General features: G+C 47.4%; 1 protein-coding gene across 1 annotated transcript; it reads left to right on the forward strand.

The window, feature by feature from the left end:
- The first annotated feature begins 5,672 nt into the window (after positions 1 to 5,672).
- On the forward strand, positions 5,673 to 18,534 carry C1H1orf115 (chromosome 1 C1orf115 homolog). Its single transcript, XM_022579259.2, has 2 exons — positions 5,673 to 5,969; positions 15,249 to 18,534. Exons 1-2 carry the CDS (start codon positions 5,673 to 5,675, stop codon positions 15,366 to 15,368), a joined length of 417 nt encoding a protein of 138 aa, XP_022434967.1. The 3' UTR covers positions 15,369 to 18,534.
- Positions 18,535 to 20,826: the final 2,292 nt, after the last annotated feature.

The raw sequence follows: 20,826 nt of genomic DNA on the forward strand, positions 1-20,826 counted from the left end.
TAAATTCTTAATTTTATATCCAAACTATAATTATGCCTTCTTTTATCATAAATGACACATATAATTGTCACTCTGAAGCTCTTGATTTATAACAAATCAAACAGAATTACTGATTTATTTTACTTGCCAATAAAAGAAAAATGATCCAAAATAGTGATACCAGTATTAACAGTAACTATTAAACTGCTAAATGAAATTCAAACTTGTCTCTGTACTTACTTGTGTCCTTAGAGTGCACCAAAGGATATAGAATAAAATTACTTTGGTCTAGAGAACTCTGAAATAATCCCTCATTCTGTGGGTTAGCAAAGTTCTGTTCAAATGGTTCCATTCATTTTCAGTTGAAGGGGTCAACATTTGACAGTTCTGAGTTCCTAATATTTTAGTTTCTGCTTTTTACTTTGGGCTATATTCAGCCACTGGCAAAAGGGTAAGTCAGTTTTATTACTTCGCATCATGAAAATAAATAGAAATACCTCCACAGTTCAATCTTCTGAGTACTGAACAGGAATTTCATTTAGTCGCTGTCTGCCTCACTTACAATGACTCTGTGCAGAGCTATATGTGTGAGATTTATATATGTGCATTCTGGACAGACCCAGACAAACCCATTCTGGCAAACCCATCCTATTCAATTTGTCTTAATACATTTGGAATCTACAGTTTCATGTCTCCAGTTAAAGTTTCATTGTACTAAATTCTATCCTAAAATCAGAACTTTTTATTGACCTCCTTCCCCCACCTCACCCTCTGCCAGCTTCAAGTTTTTCTTTTCTCTTCCATATACGATAGCATTCCCTTCTAATCAATACATTATTTGTGCTAAGTATTGTTGTATCAAACTAAATATTTACTTGGTTTTACTATATATAAGCCAAGATAGTTTTCCATGTTGCCGTTTTCTAAATACAGAACCAGTTATTAAAATATCTTAACCCACCTCCAGGAAATACATGATATTTTTATTATGTATTATATTCAAATATATATATATAATTGAGTGATGCTCTGTTGGCAAAGGAGAATACATATCAAAGCAGGTTTTTCAGGTTTTGTCAGAAATGTTTGTTTTCTTTTAACTCATAAGGTCATAATTCTGACCTTTTTTCTCTACACATACATTTTTCTATTATCAATATTCAGCGCAAATAGCTCAGTGGTTTTCTAAATCTTCAGTGGTTTTTTAATAAATCCAACCAAATAAGATACAATTCCATTATAGTGTTGAAGGATGATTTTGAATGTTATATATTACACTTTAAAGCTTCATCCACAGAAGACTTCTGATTCTGCTTCTGATGGAGAATGATGCACCAGTGGGGGATGCAGGGATGCCTTGGTGAATGGAATTCCAGAGAGGGACAAGCCTCTCACGGATGGGCAGCGGGCGTGCAGCCTTCACTCCCGGGCAAGTCGCTGAGCTGGGTGCGGGGACCCGAGGAAGGGGGCTTGCCTGGTACTGAGAGGTGACACCTACAGGTGAGGGGGGAAGAGCCAAGCTTTTTGTTACATGTGGGCTGGCAAGCTAGACTGGAAACTGGATGAGCCCCAGATAAAAAGTAAACAAATCACTTGGCCACACGATGGTCCTCTTATCCCTGGAATTGTGCTGAGAAAGCCGCAGAGGGGCAGCTCTGGGAAGCACGCGGGCTTTCTCGAACTTTCCCACCGTGGTTGATGCCAGGGCCCTGCTGGAGTTGAAGCCAGGGTGAACAAATGCTGACACTATGCTCCAATCTCCTTCCAGCCCCAGTGCTGATAAGATCAACCGCTTTGGCCTCTTGATGGTGGTGGCCCAGAAGTTTGAGGCTTGGGTTTATCAGAGGTGAGCTGGGTCTAATTTGAGCCGTGGCCCAGCCCAGCCTGGGCTCAGATGACTCTGGATGAGCTCCAAATGGTCAGCCCCTCACAGTAATCACAAGACAGGAAAAAGCTTGCTCTCTCTGGGAAAGAGAAAACAAAATTTTAAAAAAATTCTTCAGATTTCAAAGAGAAGAAATTTATGGAAGACCCTAGTTTTTACAATTGTAGTAAATTTTAGTTGTAACATCCTTTAACTGCAGTCCCAGGTTTACATTGTATTTACCTCAAATCTCTGATCTTTATCTTTGGTGCAGAAATCCAACCCCTTAAGTGAAATAAAAATGTGCTGTGCCTGACATTCCCAACTTTGCATTCACTGGGATCTGCATGAATGGGATTACCACAGATCAACTACAGATATATTTTTTAAGAAAGTACTGGACTTCCCTGGTGGCGCAGTGGTTAAGAATCTACCTGCCAAGGCAGGGGACATGGGTTTGATCCCTAGTCCAGAAATATCCCACGTGCTATGGAGCAAGTAAGCCCGTGCGCCGCTACCACTGAGCCCATGCACCACAACTACTGAAACCCGCGCGTCTAGAGCCCGTGTTCCACAACAGAAGCCACCACAACGAGAAGCCTGTGCAGCGCAACGAAGAGTAGCCCCTGCTCGCCGCGACTAGAGAAAGCCCCCGTGCAGCAACGAAGACCCAATGCAGCCACAAAAAAAAAAAAAAAAAAGAAAATACTTAAAAACTTAAATGCAAATGTTAAATTTCCTCTTCCTATTAAGCCATCTGTTTTTACCACCTTTTGAACTAAATGATAGTTAATGTAGAAGGCTCCAAACTTAATCTTTAAAAGAATTTTTTTTAACATGAGAAAAGGCAGGAGTAGACCATCCTCCCTTTTGGGGGCTGTCCCAAGACTGAGACTTAGCTAGGATTCAAAACTGCTCTCCCTCTCACTTTACATTGCAGTCTTTGGAAAATTAAACCTGTTATATCTGTTCCATTGTTTATAACCAGCTCTTTTCACCTCCAGAGATATGTTTCTTCTGGAGTCTAAGCCTACACAAATAAACTAACAGCTTTAAACAATTTTAATTCATAAAACTTGAGGTCCATAAAGATCCCTCCCTTTCCTTTTTTTTCTTTCTTTCCAAATTCACACATTTATTACAAAACAAAAGATGAAAACATAAAACCTTTATATGTCTACAGATGGAAACTTTGTTTTCAATTAAATATCTGTAACTGTCTTATGCAAGCAATTACTTTTAAGACTCTGAGGTGTCTAAGTATTTTTTTTTTTACTCACTAACTGATGATCTATTTTCATGAATCTTAGCCCTCCAATGCTTTTGCTCCTTTGAAGGTCAGGCTCCTAATTCTTACCAGGAAGGAAAGATTCCTATGGATTGGCACTCAGCCCTTTCCATTCTCTTTCCTGTGAGCAGAGGCTAGGAGATGAGCATGTTGCAGAGTCCTTTGGGTCCTGGAGGGAATGTAACAAGCCTGCTTATAATCAGGTGCGCTCCCTGCTTTGAAAAGCAGACCGGGGGGAAAGCCACGCTTCTGCTGTTTTCCGTCCTTCTGCAAGTAATCACAGCCCTGCAGGTGCTGAATTTTTCTGAGGGAGGAGAGAGGCTTAACTTAAAATCAAGTTCAAGCCTCTGAGTATTACATGGAATTGGACATTGTAAGATTTAAAATTATATAAACTGAGAACATATTTGCAACTTGGGGATTTTTGATTACCACAGTGAGGTCAGAAGAGTTATAGGACTGCTTAAGTAGTCACGCAGGAGCAAGGGAAGCGCTCTTCACACTGAATAACTTCTAAAGACACAACGGTGAGAGCAACATAAAGGTGGGTTCTTATTACATCTCCTTGAGCCCTGCTTGCTCACTGATTATAGAGACAGTCTACGGATCAGTTTTCAGGTGCTCTAGTGTTTTGCTTTTTATCAGGCAAGCTAAATGTTTTGATATTTGAAATGTATTTTGTATGGACAAAACACACTTTCCATCCCATGGACGATCCACCTATGTCTCCATTTATTATGTCGTCTGGGGGGTTCTCAGAAGTCAGTTTTGCACGTAGAAAAAGGACGGTTAGGGTCTGTTTTTGTTTATAAGTTAATAGTTATTTTAGTAAAGTTGCAAATCCACAGGTCAAGCTTCCCATAGCTTTTAAATTCAGTATTGTTTTATTTCATTTACAAACCTAATAGAATTTAACAGTCACTGTAAGGGGTTTTTATCATTCACTTAATTTAATTATCTTAAACATTTTAAGTGACTTTTATAAATTTAATATATGTGATTTTCTTTTCAAGTACTTCAACTATGTACAGGACTATGTAATTCTTATAAATGCAGTAAATTAACTTATTTTTGTATTCCTTTCAAGTTAAACTTATAGGTCTAAGTAAACTACTTGATTTTACATTTTATGTTGAAATCACCAGTAATTTTTGATATTCTAATATGTTAAATTATGACTATTTTATGTACTTAGAGCAGTATAACCAAATCATTCTTAAACATATCACACATTTTAATAGTATTAAAATATTAATGAAATAATAACACATCATTTTATACTTAACTCTAAGTTTCCAAGAATTAAAAGATACGTACCTACATAAGAAAGTAAGGCATCCCAAACAGACTGAGATTCACAGTGACCTGAGAATGCATATCTACCAGAGTGATATTCTCTGTTTTTCCCCCAGAGTGATATTCTTGAAAATCGTGATTTTAATGATTACTTCGTATGATATCATATGCTTGCACCAGAATTTCACCTGCCCATCCCCATTGGTTTCCTTCAACTTTTCGCTGAAGTCAGACTGTGATTAACACCGTGGACACACTGCTCTGTGTTTCTGAATGTTTCCTTAACATAGGCACCTAGAAAGGTATGGCCGTTTTTCAGAACTCTTGATAAATATTTGCTGATTGCCTTTGCAAAAGCCTGTCTCCAGTTTGCGACCCATGAATATTGTATTATAACCATCCTCTCACCATACCCTCACCAGCATTGAGTATAATCTTTTTTAAAAGATTCGTTTATTTATGTATTTATTTTTGGCTGCGTTGGGTCTTTGTTGCTGGGCGTGGGCTTTCTCTAGTTGAGAGGAGTCGGGGCTGCTCTTTCTTGCTGTGCGCGGGCTTCTCATTGCAGTGGCTTCGCTTGCTGTGGAGCACGGGCTCTAGGCACGCGGGCTTTGTAGTTGTGGCTCCCGGGCTCAGTAGTTGTGGCTCGTGGGCTCTAGAGGGCAGGGTCAGAAGCTGTGGCCCAGGGACTTAGTTGCTCTGCAGCATGTGGGATCTTCCTGGACCAGGGCTCAAACCCGTGTCCCTTGCACTGGCAGGCGGATTCTTAACCACTGCGCCACCAGGGAAGTCTGAGTATAACCTTTATTACTGTCGTCTTTTTCATCACCATCATCACCATCATCATCACCTCTCATCATCTCTGCCAGCTTGCACGTGTGCAAAGGAAGTCTCACTATTTGGGGTTCACTTATTTCGTTGCAAGTGTGGTTGAACGTGCTTTGCGTGTTCATTGTGCATTGAGCTTTGGAGCATCCCTCACCCCTTTGGCCAGAGGATGGGATGCTGGCGGCTGGGCCCGACCCCCAGAAAGCCAGGCCTGGGTGGAGCCGCCGCCATCCTAGAGCCAGGGGGCGCTGCGATCCCAAGTTTCCCATCCACCTCTCCCCCAGCCCCCCCGCCCCGTCCGGACTGGGCCGGGCTGGGCCGGGCTGGGCAAGGGCGGGCGGCGGGGGTGGAGGCGCAGGCTAGGCGCAAAGGTTGGTGTCTTCGTGCACCGACCTCAGCCGCAGGGCCCGCGGCACCATGACGGTGGGAGCCAGGCTCCGAAGCAAGGCGGCGAGCAGTCTCCCGCGCTGCAGGCCCCTCGCCCGGGGGCGAGGGCGGACGGAGGGGGACGAGGAGGCGGCTGCTATCCTGGAGCATCTGGAGAGCGGGGCCGAGGCGGCGGAGAGCGGGGCGAGCGAGCAGCGCCCGGGGACCCGGGGCGCGCGGAGGGTGCACCTCGCGGTCCTTCCCGAGCGCTACGAGCCGCTGGAGGAGACGGCGCCGGACGAGAAGCCCAAGAAGAGGTACCGGCAGAAGCTGAAGAAGTACGGCAAGGTAGGCATCCCACCGCCGCCACTGTCCCTTGGAGGTCGGGGAGCGCGGGGCGCCCGCCCTAGAGCTGGAGTCGGCTCCCCACCGTCTGACGGTCTCAGCCTCTCTGCGCTGCCCTGCACCCCCTCGGCCTCCCACGAGCACCCCTTCCCGGCATTCGCTCCTGGAGCCCCGAGACTGCTCACTCTGTGAACTGGGCAGTAAGGGGAAAGTGAGCTGCGGGGAGTGATAGAAATTAAATCAGAGGTTTCCCTGCGCACCGCTCCACGGCTATCCCGATGCTGGCGGGTGGGTAACTTTCCCAAGGGGTCGCTTACCCAGCTGGTTCTTGTCCTAGGTGTGTCCTCCCACTCCCTTGTGTAGTTGGTAGGACAGGAATCAGTATCCCTATTTTAAAAGTGGGAATACTGAGGGATTAGCGTGGTTAGGTGACTTGTAGAAGGTGACCCAGTTGGAAAGCAGGGAGGTACAGCCCAGTTTGTCTGTTTTCCCGCAACGCCTTCTCGAGGATATCCTACTAGCTGAGAATTGTTTGGGTTATGTCTCCCAATATTCTCAAGGTGATTTCCAGGGCCTGGGAGCTCAACACTCCGTAAGTATTCACTTGTGGGGTGGGTGGGAGAGAGAGACAGAGGGAGAGAGAGAGGTAATATGAATATGGGACAAAATGGTAGTTTCCTCCCTAGAGATCAAAGCCCCAAAGCAGTTCCCAGGTGCTTTGGCCTGGAAACGCTTGAAGCTACTGCTGCCTCTGGTCCCTGGGACTGGACAAGGCCACCCAGAAGATAATCACAAAACTCATTCTATCCTGGCCAAAGGGCAGGGGCCCCATCTGATATATTATCCAGTCCTCCGGTGACCTCTTATCATACCTGAAACCGACGTCGCCACACCTAGAAACTTAGCTTTATCATCTTCTTTAAAGGTATGTCAGCAGCTTTGGGAGCAGTAAACAAGCAGGCAGTGGTATAGTATAATAATAAAAACTATAAAGTTGGGCCTTTCAGGCTTAGAGTCATGCTAGGACGAATTATTCTTCTTCTTGGTCCCAGCTGATCACACAAAAAAAGCCATCGGGCTCCCCTGGTGGCGCCGTGGTTGAGAGTCCGCCTGCCGATGCAGGGGACGCGGGTTCGTGCCCCGGTCCGGGAGGATCCCACATGCCGCGGAGCAGCTGGGCCCGTGAGCCATGGCTGCTGAGCCTGCGCGTCCGGAGCCTGTGCTCCGCAGCAGGAGAGGCCGCAGCAGTGAGAGGCCCGCGTACCGCAAAAAAAAAAAAAGCGTCATTTGCCTCTCAGTTGGTGAGCTGATAATGTGGAAATCTCAGCTCAGAGGCTGGCTGAGCTGAAGACGCTTTGAAGGTTCTCACTATGTGCCAGGCACTGTGCTGAGCACTAGAGACACAAAAATGGATAGGATGCAGTCCTGCCCTAGAGGAGGCCACAGCCTCCCAGGGAGACGCTGCCATATGGGGCACCACCATGGAGCTGCATGGGAAGAGCCTCAGCAGTTAATCTTCAGGGATGAGGTTGTAAAGTCAGAGAGGTTTTCAGATCAATGATGACATGGAAACTGGGCACAGAAGGATGAGTCAAGGTTTCACAGGTTAATGTTGAGGTACTAGTTCACATCCACTAGCATAGCTATTATTAGGGAAAAAGAAAACAGAAAACAGCAAGTGTTGGTGAGGATGTGGAAAATCGGAATTCTTGTGCATTGCTGGTGGAAGTGTAAAATGGGGCAGCTGCCGTGGAAAACAATTTGGCCGTTCCTCAAAAAATTAAACACAGAACGACCATATGATCCAGCAATTCCACTCCTAGGTACATACCCCAAAGAATTGAAAATAGATACTCAAACAAATATATATGTACATGTTCGCAGCAGCGTTATTCACAATAGCCAAAGAGTGGCAACCACCCAAATGTCCATCAATTGGTAAATGGATAAACAACATGTGGTTCATACACACAATGGAATACTATTCAGCCGTTAAAAGGAAGGAAGTACACGGCGGACACACAAGGTCACATATCGAATCTATGATTCCATTTATATAAAATATCCAGAATAGGTAAATCCAGAGAGATGGAAGGCAGATGGGTGGTTGCCAGGGACTGAAGGGAGGGAGAAATGCAGGGCGACTGCTTAATGCGTGTGGGTTTGCCTTTGGGGATGATGAAAATATTTTGGAAGTAGGTAGAAGTGGTGCTTGCGTAACACTGTGAACGTGCTCAATGCCGTTGAGTTACTCACTTGACAATGGTTAATTTTTACATTATGTGAATTTCACCTCACCTAAAAAAAAAAGAATTTCACCAGGTAAAGAAGGGGTGGCATCCAAAGCGGAGGGCAGAGTGCTAGCAGAGATGAGGCAGGTGAGAGCTCTGGAGTGAGTGTTACATGCTAGTTCAATAGACCAGGAGGCCAGGCGGGGACGCTGTCACGTTGGAGTTGGATGTGCCCTTTCTGCCCTTCAACTTCCATTTTCTTGATGGCGACCAAGAAGGTCGACATCTAAGCTCCAACATGGAGGAGGCAGATGGTCCACCCTTCTGTGTTGAAAATCCATGAGAATAGCCACGTCTCCGCTAGAAATGTGGGGAGGTGACTTTCCCTGCTTTGGTCACCAGGTGAAATTTTATTGCACTTGGGCCATTGGAATAAGGAATGACCTGCAAATAGCTCAACCCTTCAAGGAAGGGTGAATAAAGTTCCTTTTTATCTGTTAACCGCTCAAATCCTTCACCCAAGTCCCTTCCTGCTTCTATTTAAAGAAAGGTGTTTGGCTTTTGTGAACTGTCCTAGGATAGGTTCCCCTTCCCCTGCTGCCCCTTGGCCCCAAGCAGGGTCGACCCAATGCTGTGCTGGGTCCAGTCTCTGGCAGGAACCTTTGGGCTCGAAAGGCTGGGTGCCTGGGACTCTTGGCAGTCAGTGGCCCCAGTTGATTTTTTTTTTTTTTTTTTTGGTGGTACGTAGGCCTCTCACTGTTGTGGCCTCTCCCATGGCGGAGCACAGGCTCCGGATGCGCAGGCTCAGTGGCCATGGCTCACGGGCCCAGTGGCTCCGTGGCATGTGGGATCTTCCTGGACCGGGGCACGAACCCGTGTCCCCTGCCTCAGCAGGCGGACTCTCAACCACTGCGCCCCAGGGAAGCCCTAGCTTTTTTTTTTTTTTTTTTTTTTCCCCAGTTGATTTTTAAGTAATGATGTGAGTGTTCAGATGGGCAGGAGTTGCTGGGAAAGTGCTGTTTTCTGGGTGCAGGGAAGGGGAAAGTGTGTGGGTCTGCTGTGCTCTTACAGGCTGCGGGGTGCTCTGGTGCACATACAATGCACAATTACCTTGAATCTTCTCAACGACCTTAGAAAGCCATGGACTCCCATTATGCAGTGAAGGAAACTGGAGTTTCAGGAAGTTAAGCTCTTTGCTGAAGGCCACACAGCTGGAGAGCAGAGCTGGGAGTCAGGAGTCTCCCCTGGCCCCTGCCGGCTCAAAAGCAGTTAGGGTGGAGGGAGAAGGGGGGTGAGGGAACCAAACCCCAAACTTAGCTTCAAATAGGAAGTCGCCTTTCCCAGGCACCTCTGAGAGCCACAAGGAGAAGCACAGATAAGGAAAGTTATTAAATTTTATTAATCGGGCAGCTAGGAGGGGGTTGGAGAAGGGAAACACAGGGTGTGGAATAACCTTGAGCTCAAGAGGAAGAAAAATGTCCCACGTCTAAGTAAGGGGTTAGGACAGGGGCCCTGGAGCCAGACTGCCAGGCGCCAGCTGTGCTCAGCCTCCTACTGTCTATGTGACCTTGAGCTCTGCTCTCCTCTCTGCCTCGGTTTCCTCATCTGTCACATGGGTTAATACTAGGGCTGTGGTAAGGAGTAAATGAGTGTAGTCCATGTACACGTCTTGGAACGCACCTGGCATATGGCGAGGGTCCTGTCGTTGTTGGCTGTTATCTAAGGGGAAGGAGGAGAGGTCGCATATGACTGTTTCTTCTCTGATCAGTTTTTAATGAGCTCTAACTCAGAAAAAAATCAACTTCTGTAGCTGACAGCCCACCTCAGCTTTGTGCCTGGGTCCTGACCAAATTTCACAAGGGAAGACTTGATTTTTATACTTGGGGGAAAGGGATCTTTGTTGAGAGCTGATTCCCTTTTGGAAACTGGGGGTGGGGACAGGGAATCCCCGACATCTTTGGGGTTACCCGGGAACCCCCAGAAAAGCCTCACTCCCTGTATTAGTTTGCCTGTAACAGATTACCACAAATATAGTGATTTAAGGCAACACAAATTTATTCTACAGTTCTGGAGGCTAAAAGTCGTCTTCCCTGAGCTACAGTCAACAGGCTGGTTCCTTCTGGAGGCTCCAGAGGAAAACCCTTTCTTTGCTCTTTTCAGCTTCCAGAGGTCCCCACCTCCATGTTCAGGGCCAGCATCTGCAAGTCTCCTTCTCTCTGTCTCTCTGCTTCTGGCACCGCATTGCCTTCTCGCCAACTCTTCCTGCTTCCCTTCTGTAAGGGTGGTCGTCTTTATTTGGATCTTTATAAAGATATAAGAATCCTTATATGGGCTTCCCTGGTGGCGCAGTGGTTGAGAGTCCGCCTGCCGATGCAGGGGACGCGGGTTCGTGCCCCGGTCCGGGAAGATCCCACATGCCGTGGAGCGGCTGGGCCCGTGAGCCATGGCCGCTGAGCCTGCGCGTCCAGAGCCTGTGCTCCGCAACGGGCGAGGCCACAACAGTGAGAGGCCCACGTACCGCAAAAAAAAAGAATCCTTATAATGATTGGGACCCCCTGGATAATCCATGGTAGTCTCCCCAATTCAAGATCCTTCATTAAATCACATCCACAAAGTCCCTTTTGCCATATGAGGTTACATATTCACAGATTCTGGGGATTAGGACATGGGCATCTTGAGGGGAGGGCATTATTCAACCTACCACACTGTCCCATGATCACCCAGGCCCCTCCGCCCCTCTGAGAGATTATATGGGTTGAAACTCTACTCAGATCAAAAGATTTCAAAATCTGCTCCCTCCAATGACACTGAAATGGTCGATGCTATTTTACATTTCTTTGCATCACATTTCTCAAATCTGTGTTTTGACTGTGTTCTAGCTAATGAGCTATTTTAGTAAGTTTTTTTTCTCATTTGCAAAGATGAAGTGACAAGCAGTTTTTTAAAATAGCAGGCTGAGGGAAATGGATGTACAAATACCCAAAATGTCAAGTTTAATGCAGGCCATCCATGATTCTAGGGGCTTGGCTTATAAAGGATGCTCTGGACTGTTAATACTTACTCCAGGAGGACAGTTTTTGTCGTTGTCGTTATTTCTAACAGGTACGTAAAATTCTCCCACAGAATCTTATTACACATTTACAGAGATGTTTCTCTTAGCAGCATCACTGCCTCCCTGCTCCCAACACACACCCTAGTGTCTCCTTGGGAAGTTGACGAGGCAGTGTCCTGGGAATCAGTGTCTAAAGAGGCCATCAGAGTGACCTTCCTCTCCCAGAACTCCTCCTTTGGCCTGAGAACAACCAAAGGAAACACCAGTCCCTTTCTGGATGCTGGGCATACAATACTGAGCACGACCTCCTTCTGTTATTCTGAGGTCTCTGAAAGCTGACGTAAGCCAGAAATCATAGGAAAGTGCCGTCTTAAGAAACTTTCCTGAACAGATAACAAAATATCTTAGATTTCAAAATTACCACCACAAACGTAAATTACTGTAGAATAAAAAGAGGCAAAGGTTGTTTTCCAATAAAGATAGCTGACCTTGGGGGGCCAGTCCTACTGCCTGCATTTGGTGCCAGGCACTGTTCTAAGGGCTTTCCTTGCGTAAACCTTTTTAAGCCTCTTCACCCAATGAGGTGGTTACTAAATATGCCCATTTTATAGGTGAGGAAACTGAGGCCAGTGAAAATTAAATAAGTGATTGGGCTGGAATTTAAGCCCAGGCCGCAAGCAATCAATTGCAAGGTTACACACTGCCTTCCTTAAAGAAGGGAAGTGTGTGTGGGGAGTAAGGACACAGGCCCTGAGGTGAGATTTCTTTGGGATTGAACTTCAGCCCTGCCTCTTACCAGCTGTATAATCATGGATAAATTTAACTCCTTGGTGCATCCTTCTTGTTGAAGCCTGATAGCCAAAGGCCTCTAGGAATGCACTAGTAGCCAGTCCAAGTTAGATCTGTCTGTTTGTTGCAGCAAGGAAGAGTGTAGGTCAGAGGGATCTTGAGGCCTCAAAAAGTAGAGCCCTCAAGTAGAGAACTGAATATTTGAGTCTGAGCTGAAGATATAAATATGGGATTTATCAGCATACAGGGAATTCTTAAAGTCATTGGAAATGGATGGGACCACCTGTGGAGAGATTCTAGCCCAAAATATTTTTTTAAATAAAAAGTAAAGAACAGTACTGAACAACTCCAACATTTTATAGTTTGGTAGAAGGGAAAGAAAGCTGAGGAGGGGCATAAAAAAGAGTGAAATAATGCCATTTGCAGCAACATGAATGGACCTAGAGATTATCATACTAAGTGAAGTAAGTCAGACAAAGACAAATATCACATAATGCCACTTAAATGTGGAATCTAAAAAAAGATGCAAATGAACTTAATTACAAAACAGAAATAAACTCACAGGCATAGAAAACAAACTTACCAAAGGGGAAAGGGAGGGGGGAGGGATAAATTAGGAATTTGAGATTAACAGATATACACCACTGTTTATAAAATAAGCAACAAGGGGCTTCCCTGGTGGCACAGTGGTTGAGAATCTGCCTGCTAGTGCAGGGGACACAGGTTCGAGCCCTGGTCTGGGAAGATCCCACATGCCGCGGAGCAACTAGGCCCGAGAGCCACAACTACTGAGCCTGCGCGTCTGGAGCCTGTGCTCCGCAACAAGAGAGGCCGCAACAGTGAGACGCCCACGTACCGTGATGAAGAGTGGCCCCCACTCGCCACAACTAGAGAAAGCCCTCACACAGAAACGAAGACCCAACACAGCAAAAATAAATAAATTAATTAATTAATAAACTCCTACCCCCAACATCTTCTTTAAAAAAAATAAATAAATAAATAAATAAACAACAAGGACCTACCGTATAGCACAGGGAACTATATTCAATATCTTGTAATAACCTATAATGGAAAAGAATCTGAAAAAGAATATATACATGTATGTATATATATATGAATAAGTGAATCGTTTTACTGTACACCTGAACCATTGTAAATCAACTATATTTCAATTAAAAATTATTTTAAAAAATGAAAGCTGAGGAGGGGCTTTATGTGAGATAAGGGAAAACCAAGAGAATATGGAGTCAAAGAGGCCAAATGAGCGTTTCATGAAGTTTGTCCAAAGCTGTTGAGAGTCAGGGGGAAGACAGAAAAATGCTCATTGGCTCAGGCAGCATGGCGGTGGCAGACGGCCATGACCAAGCAGTCCTGGATGGTCAGGGTTGAGGAAGAGGGAATAAGAAGGGAGGAAGTGGAAGCTGTGTGTGTAGATGGCGCTTTCCACTGGTTTGCCGAGAAGGAGAGCAGAGACCCAGGCAAGACCTAGAGAAGGGTATGGAGTCAGGGGGACAGCGGAGCATATCTGTAAGCTGATAGGAATGATGCAATGGGGAGGAAGAGGATGGTGATATTGGAGAAGGGAAAGCTGGGGGCAAGGTGAGAAAGGGTACCAACAGCAAGTGTCAAGGGAGTGCCTTGGGGGAAGAGGGCCATTTTCTCTACTGGGACACCGGCAAGGTGGGAGGAGAAGCTGGGGCAGGTGTAGACAGTGGTAAAGGATGAACGGGTTCCCTAATGACTTCTGAGTCAGTGGGAGATGAAGTGGGATCATCTAATGAGGGTATGGACACTGTGTGTGTTTCTCTGTGTGCATTGGGGGCAGAGAGGCTTGTGGAGAAAGGAAAAGGTAAGAAATAATATCTGGGAGAGAGGGACAGTCAGCCTACTGGACTGACAGACTAGGCTGGCCATGCAGTGTTGGAAGTCAAAGGCAGGTTTGTGATTGTGATCAGGGAGCAGGCCTCTCACTGTTGTGGCCTCTCCCGTTGCGGAGCACAGGCTCCGGATGCGCAGGCCCAGCGGCCATGGCTCACGGGCCCAGCCGCTCCTAGGCATGTGGGATCTTCCCGGACTGGGGCACAAACCCGTGTCCCCTGCATCGGCAGGCGGACTCCCAACCACTGCGCCACCAGGGAAGCCCCGTGATCAGGAATTTTAAGTGGTGATTGGAGTTGGAAAAATCGAGGGTGTAGAGACAAGATGTGTGATGATGTCCAGGTCACGTACATGGATGTTGTCGTCATGAAGAAGGATGACGGAAGTTGGGGGTGGAGAGAGAAAGGGGGAGGGGCAGCAGCACAGTCAGTGTTAGTCGGTGGTGGTGGTCTTCATTTTTCTGTTGCGATTCCACTTGAATCCCTTGGATGCCCTCAGTCTAGCACCAGGCCTTGAAGAGAAGGAGGAGGGAGAGTGGATACCAAGAAAGAAAGGCCCAGTCGTTACCCTCAAGGAGTGTAGAATTGTATTGGGAACCAAGACTTCCGTGGATGCAGCAATGACAGAACAGTAGGAGATTTTAAAGACACAAATGTGGGTCAGAAAGGGGTGTGCCCTGGAGGCAGAGGGAGGACTGGGTGGGCTTTCAGATCAGGTGAATGACGGAAAACTCTCGACCCAGCCTTCAGCAGAGCCAGTAACTTAGCTGGAACAGAAGAGAATGGGCTTTGGTTTAAAAAAATACAACAAAACTGGTTTGGTTTTAGAAGTAGCAGCTTCGGGCTTCCCTGGTGGCGCAGTGGTTGAGAGTCCGCCTGCCGATGCAGGGGACGTGTGTTCGTGCCCCGGTCCGGGAAGATCCCACATGCCGCGGAGCGGCTGTGCCCGTAAGCCATGGCCGCTGAGCCTGCGCGTCTGTAGCCTGTGCTCTGCAACGGGAGAGGCCACAACAGTGAGAGGCCCGCGTACGGCAAAAAAAAAAAAAAAAAAAAGTAGCAGCTTCACTGCTGTTTCCAAGAAGATCTCTGAATGATCTGGAAACATGCGGGGCTGGAAAGCCCTTTTCAAGGTGCCGATGTCTGTGCTGAGTCCCCGAGTGTTCGTATGATGGGGTTGGGTGTGGGACACCAGAGAGCTGAGAAATGCTAGCTGGCTCATTTGCCCTGGGAAAATGAGGCGAAATGATTCTTTATGTATGGCACCATTGTGCATGGAAGATTACAAAGTTGCCTCGCCTAACCCTTTGCTTTTCTCTTCTGTTCCTAAAAACAGAACGTTGGGAAAGTTATCACCAAAGGATGCCGCTACATCGTGGTCGGCCTGCAGGGATTCGCTGCTGCCTACTCCGCCCCGTTCGGAGTGGCCACCAGTGTGGTGTCGTTTGTCCGCTAGTGGGAGCTGCCTGGGCAGACTGGAAGCCTCTGTTCCGGGAATAGTGCGAATCCGGGAGCATCTCAGACTTGAACTCACAAAATACTCGGAAGAAAGAAAACGTCTTGGTTGAATTGGATGAGTGTTTCCGATGAGTCATCCCCCTCCAACTGCTCAGCTCTCCACATGTCTGGGACACGGGTGGCCCTGGTGAACAATCCCGCAGAGAATTAGGCTGAGGTCAGGCTTGGGATTAGGGTCAGTTCGCTAAAACCGGAGCTGCTCGTGAAGGGGGCAGGGGCTGGTGTGGAGACAAACACTTGGCAGAAGTCCACGCTCTGGGTGGGTAGCAGAGTGGTGATTAGGGACACGGATGGGGGATTTGCATCTGGAGTGAGCTGATTTGCTCAATTCTAGAAAGCGCACAGGCTGACAGGACTCCCAGCCCTTAGCTGCTTCGGTTCTGAGGACACCCAAGGAACTGTTTGTTCCTGAAGTCATCACCCCATCTCCTTCCTGTACCCCTTTGCCACAAGGAGTTTTAATTACAGGCTTGAGAAGAAGGAAGGAAGAAAAACCTCTTTGAAGGCTACGATGCTTTGAAAACTGTGTTGACGATGTGTCATGACTGTTTCAAGTAGATGAAGGCTTGTCACTTTCACCTTCTCTGACATGAATGTGGAGGTGGTGATGAGGGTGTTAGGATCTGCAAGTTCAGGTACAGGTTGTTTGAGGGAGAGAGCACTCCTGAGGGCTGCCGGGCCCAGTCCAGCCCAGTCCAGCCCAGTCCAGCCCAGCCACATGGAGCTGGCCAGACTCTCTGGCAGGCAGATGGCTGGCCTCCTGACTCAGCTGCCTGGGGTACCATCAGCCCCCTCGTCCTCGACATCAAGCCAAGGAAGGGTGCTCTCTCTGGGGAGAGAGGGAGGTGCTATACCTGGAAATGAAAGTGTATTATTTAGAGAAGGAACCAGAAGGTAGGAGACAGGTATGAAGGAAGCAGAAGAAGGATGCTGGACGAGAGAAGCGGAAGCACAGGTGCCAGGTCTGCGTTATCAGCGCTGGAAAATCTTAAGCTCTGGGCGGGGTCCGGGGGAGGTTGGGTGACCAGAGACGCCGTGCTGGTGCTTCCAGACCCTCTGAGGCCTGTGAGCTCACATTGGCTGCCTTTGGAGCAGCCTTTCCTCTTCCGTGCTGCCCAGTTTGACGTCATCTCAGCTGGATTCAAAGTTAGGGGGGGTGAGGGTCCCGGGCCTGGAGGGTGACCTGTGGACTGCCACTGGACCATCGCACAGGGGGGTGCCCGCTGCCAACCTCCACGATAGGCCCCTGTTCTGACCTGGTTTCCAGAATGTCCCGAAGTCCAAAATAGTTATTACAGACCAGTCTGCAGGATTGGTGGCAACACCTGCTTGTTGCCCTGTGAAGTTTCCCGGGGCAGGGAAATGAGGGCTCAGTGCTCGTGCTTCACCCGTCAAACCCAGCCAGGTGGCACCGGGAAGTGGAGAAGGTTGGAAGACAGACAGATGGACAGAAAGAGGAACGAGTGGAGGAGAGCGTTGTAGCCGGGAAGCTAGATTGTGCTTCACGTTCTGGAGGCTTGTGTTGAAGATGAACTTGGACCCAATTCCTGCACCATTAATATCGGTGAGGAAAAGAGAAAACAAATGGTCTTGTTTTAGCTCAAATGATGAGAGTTGATGGTGGCACATTTTCACACATGTACGATAATTAGAGCGTGCCTGGCCACACTGGGAGTCAGGGAAGAGAGGCGACATCAGTGGAAGAAAAAGCAAAGCATCGTCTGGGGGGAAAGAGAGTCAGGCCTGCGCGACCTGCTGCTCACAGGAAAGGCAGAGGGGAAGAAGGAGCCTGTGTGGGTTTGAGGACGCCTGCCCGGTGGCCCAGTGCTGCTGGCCTGCCCCCAGAGAAGCCCGTTGAGTCTCCCAGGGGATGTAGAAGTGTGACCTGGGAGGGACGAGAGCGGCTGAAGCCTGTCCAAGGGAGAATCGCCCCCGCTTACCCCCAAATTAGAGACATTATAAGGCCAAGCACATTTGGCCCTCAATGTTTTAGAATTCTGGTTAAGAATTAATCCAGAAATTTCAAAAGTCAAAACCTTGCAGGGATGGTCCTGGGAGCCAGATTCGTGTGCACAGAAGATGAACTGCTGTAAACTGTCACTCAGCTGAGTTGTCATTTCCCCCAAGACAAGGCGCCCATGCTGCAGATTACCTTTTCGCCTTTTCTTTCTCTTTAGTTTTTAAAAAAATATATCAGCATCCACACCCTACTAAAAATTGAGTTTTAGAACCTTCCCTTTACACGATTGACCAAGAGGCTTCTTTTGTATGCTTTTCTTCCATATTCTGTGAATAAAAGCCCCAATTTATCTAATGTTTCTGTGCGTGAAGACTTTTTCACCCCTTCATGCAGTGGGGGACACCTCCCTGGGGCCCGCAGCACGAGCCCAGTGCTGCTCCCCAAGACCAAGGGGAGTGACAGGGCCCCTGACTCACTGGGGACTCTGCTTGGGTGTCAAAGGGGGACTGTTCTCCAGAGAACGGGTGTCAGTGTGCAGGAGCCTCAGTTCATGCATTTGTTAATAACGAAGATTTCCAGAACCTCTGATTTGGATCTAGAGAGTCTAGTGTGTGGCCAGGAAGCTGCATTTTCCACAAGCAGCCTAGCAGATTCTGAAGCAGCTGTTGCTCTGCCTGAGCTGGGAAATGCTGGACCCAGGGGCTGCTGCAGGTTGCATTGGCCAGTGGACTCCAAGGTGGGACCTCAGGTCAGCCAGGTGTCAGCCCCAGCCGGGCACGCACAGGATGCCCACTCACTGAGCCTTACAGAAGCTTCTGGAATTGCTGTCAGATTATCCACCCAGGCAGGGTTGGGGCCACGTGTGTCAACCAACCTTTAGGCTTAGGACAAAGCAGAAGCTATGTCCCTGATGTCTTCAGCTCCCCTGGAATCACCCCTACTGTCCCCCTGCTCAGCACCTGTGCTTTGTCAGAGAAGCTCCAACCGCTGTCTGTCACCGAGAAGTACCCCGAAGCAGGACTTGAACTCAGACCTCCCCCTCGCATCCACCAATAGTCCTCCTGAGCATGGCAGTGCCCTCAGCAGAAAGTGCTTGTGGGGCTGAGAAGCCATCAATGCAATTTTAGATTCAGACGGCTGCTGTGACAGGTTTTGCACCTGTGATGTACCCCCGTCCCTCTGCAGGAGCAGAGACGAACTGAATTTAACTTTGTGATGCCATCATCCCCAAAATGTTGTGAAAACTTTATAGCTTTTCCTGTACACTTACTTTATAATACAAACTATACTCAAAGTTAAAGAAAAACAAAACAAAAAAAGCGAATGCCCTCAGCATCCTTGTACAGGCTGCATTTGAGAAGTTCTGTGATTTTGCCAAATTCCCAGCTGGTTCCTGAGTAAAAATAATCTCAAATTCCCTTGACCATTCATGGAGAAATGGGGAAAAGTTAATATAACATGGGATCTTGGTTATTTTAGAGGCAAAGTTGTTTTTGAGCCAAACCACTCTATCGTAGCCAAAGGGAAAGAAGGTCTCTTCAGATTTTTTAGAGGGCTCACTGCCAGATCCCGGTGGGTACACAAACCACACAGGAGCGGAGGTAGAGAAGAGAGAGGAACAGAGGAAAAAAACAGGCTTGCTTGCCTGACGCCCCAGGGGTACCTGGTGCCTTGCACCCTGCAGCTCCATCTAGAGACAGAAATTAGGATCAGAACTCAGCACCTTCAAGCACTGGCTTTGCTTTTTTTGAAGGTGTTTCTCAGGTGATTCCTCTTGCACAATCTGTTGACAAGGCTTTAAACAAATGTATCTGGTTCAAAGCAGACAAAAGAATCAGAGCAAAAGTAATGACAGACACAGAGCTGAGAGGTCACACTTCCCCTTGCTTGCCCTGTAATTCCAGAGTAAACCACTTCCACACAGACTAGCTTTCTTCATTGAAAATGAAGGGAGATTACTTGTTTTTGTTTTGCTTCCTATGGAAGATGTTTATAACTGCTGCAGAAGTAGAAAGTGGTGATATAACCTTTCTTTTCCTTTTTTTTTTTTTGCGGGGGGGGGACTTACCTACTGGAAAAACCCTTGTTTATCTTCTTTAATCATTGAAAGAATCCTGAGTTAGGTATTATAATGCCTGCAGGCACGGAGCTAGGAAGCAGAGACACTTTATGTCGTAGACGATGATTTGTGTATCTGGAGATCTTTGGAGTTGCGGAGAAAATGGCATCTAAGTGATTTATGCACTTTTCTTCATCACCTCATTTTTCCGTACAAAATCAGACTTGAATTTGTCTTTCAATGTTTTCACTTCAATAAATCAGTGAGCCACTCCTGTGATCGGCCCCCATTCTACCTGCTACCCCTGGTCATGGCTCTGCTGCACGTAGGATCAGAGGGAAGCCAAGATGCAGCAAACATCTACTAGATTCAAGGCTGTCAAGAAAAAAATGTTGCCTGTCGTTCCAGTTCTACAAGGATCAAGCCATCAGCCCCTACAGTCACCCAACCACAGTGCCCCTGAGGGGAATTCAGGATGCAGAGAGACAAGAAGCCTTCTGCGCTTTGGATATACTGGTCCTCGACTAGTTCAGACGCATACCTAAGGAAAAATTTCAGTGACCCAAGATTCTTGCATCTTCTCAGGGATAGGAAAACACTAAAATCATTAACTTGAGATGTCTGTTCTTTGTGATTAGCAGTCATCCTTTTATGCTTGACTACATGTTTTCCCCAGCCAAAAAAGAAGTGCACGTATTTTTTGTTTGCTCTTTAACTTGGAATTTTAATTATGTACATAAATAGCAACATGTGAATGAGGCGTTCTAGAGGCTTATTCGGTATCTCTAGATGAAAGGATTTCAGATGGGTCCACTTGGAGTAGTGATACTTCTAGCGTCACTCACGAGAACAGAGGCCTCGCATAGTTCTCTCTGGCTCCTATCTTACCTCTTGTTCGGCTGCAGGCCGATGAGCCTTGTACTTGCCGAGCCTTGAGACCGAAGACAGAGCCTCAAGTCAGTGACAGAGACATCAAGGGTTTAATGGCTGGGGGAACGTCTGAAGCAACGTCCTGGGGTGACACCCCACTGTGTGCAACAGAGAGTGGGCAGGACAAGGCGGCAGCCTTCACTCCCAGGGGCAGGGGGAGTTTACCAGTTATAGGCGGAATTATTCCCCGGGGAATTGGCCCCCGTGGTTACCAGGGAAACCAGCAGAGCCGCTTGCCCTTTACTTCCCCTTTGATAAGCTGTTAGGAACAGTCATCAGCTGGGACCTGGGGCAAGTATGTAGGAAGGTCAGTCCTGTGAGTAGGCTGTAGGTGAAGAAGGCACTGGTCCAGCGGGAGGTTGGGGGGATGTACAGAGAGCAAGAGAACAGCCATCTTGGGTGGCCTGACTGTACACCTCTTCAGAGCAGTTCCTCAGAGCTAGCTGA

This window comes from Delphinapterus leucas, chromosome 1 (assembly GCF_059928025.1).
Source record: "Delphinapterus leucas isolate spDelLeu-1000000601 "Yukka" chromosome 1, BTC_Dleu_Yukka2, whole genome shotgun sequence".
NCBI classification, from domain to species: Eukaryota; Metazoa; Chordata; class Mammalia; order Artiodactyla; family Monodontidae; genus Delphinapterus; species Delphinapterus leucas.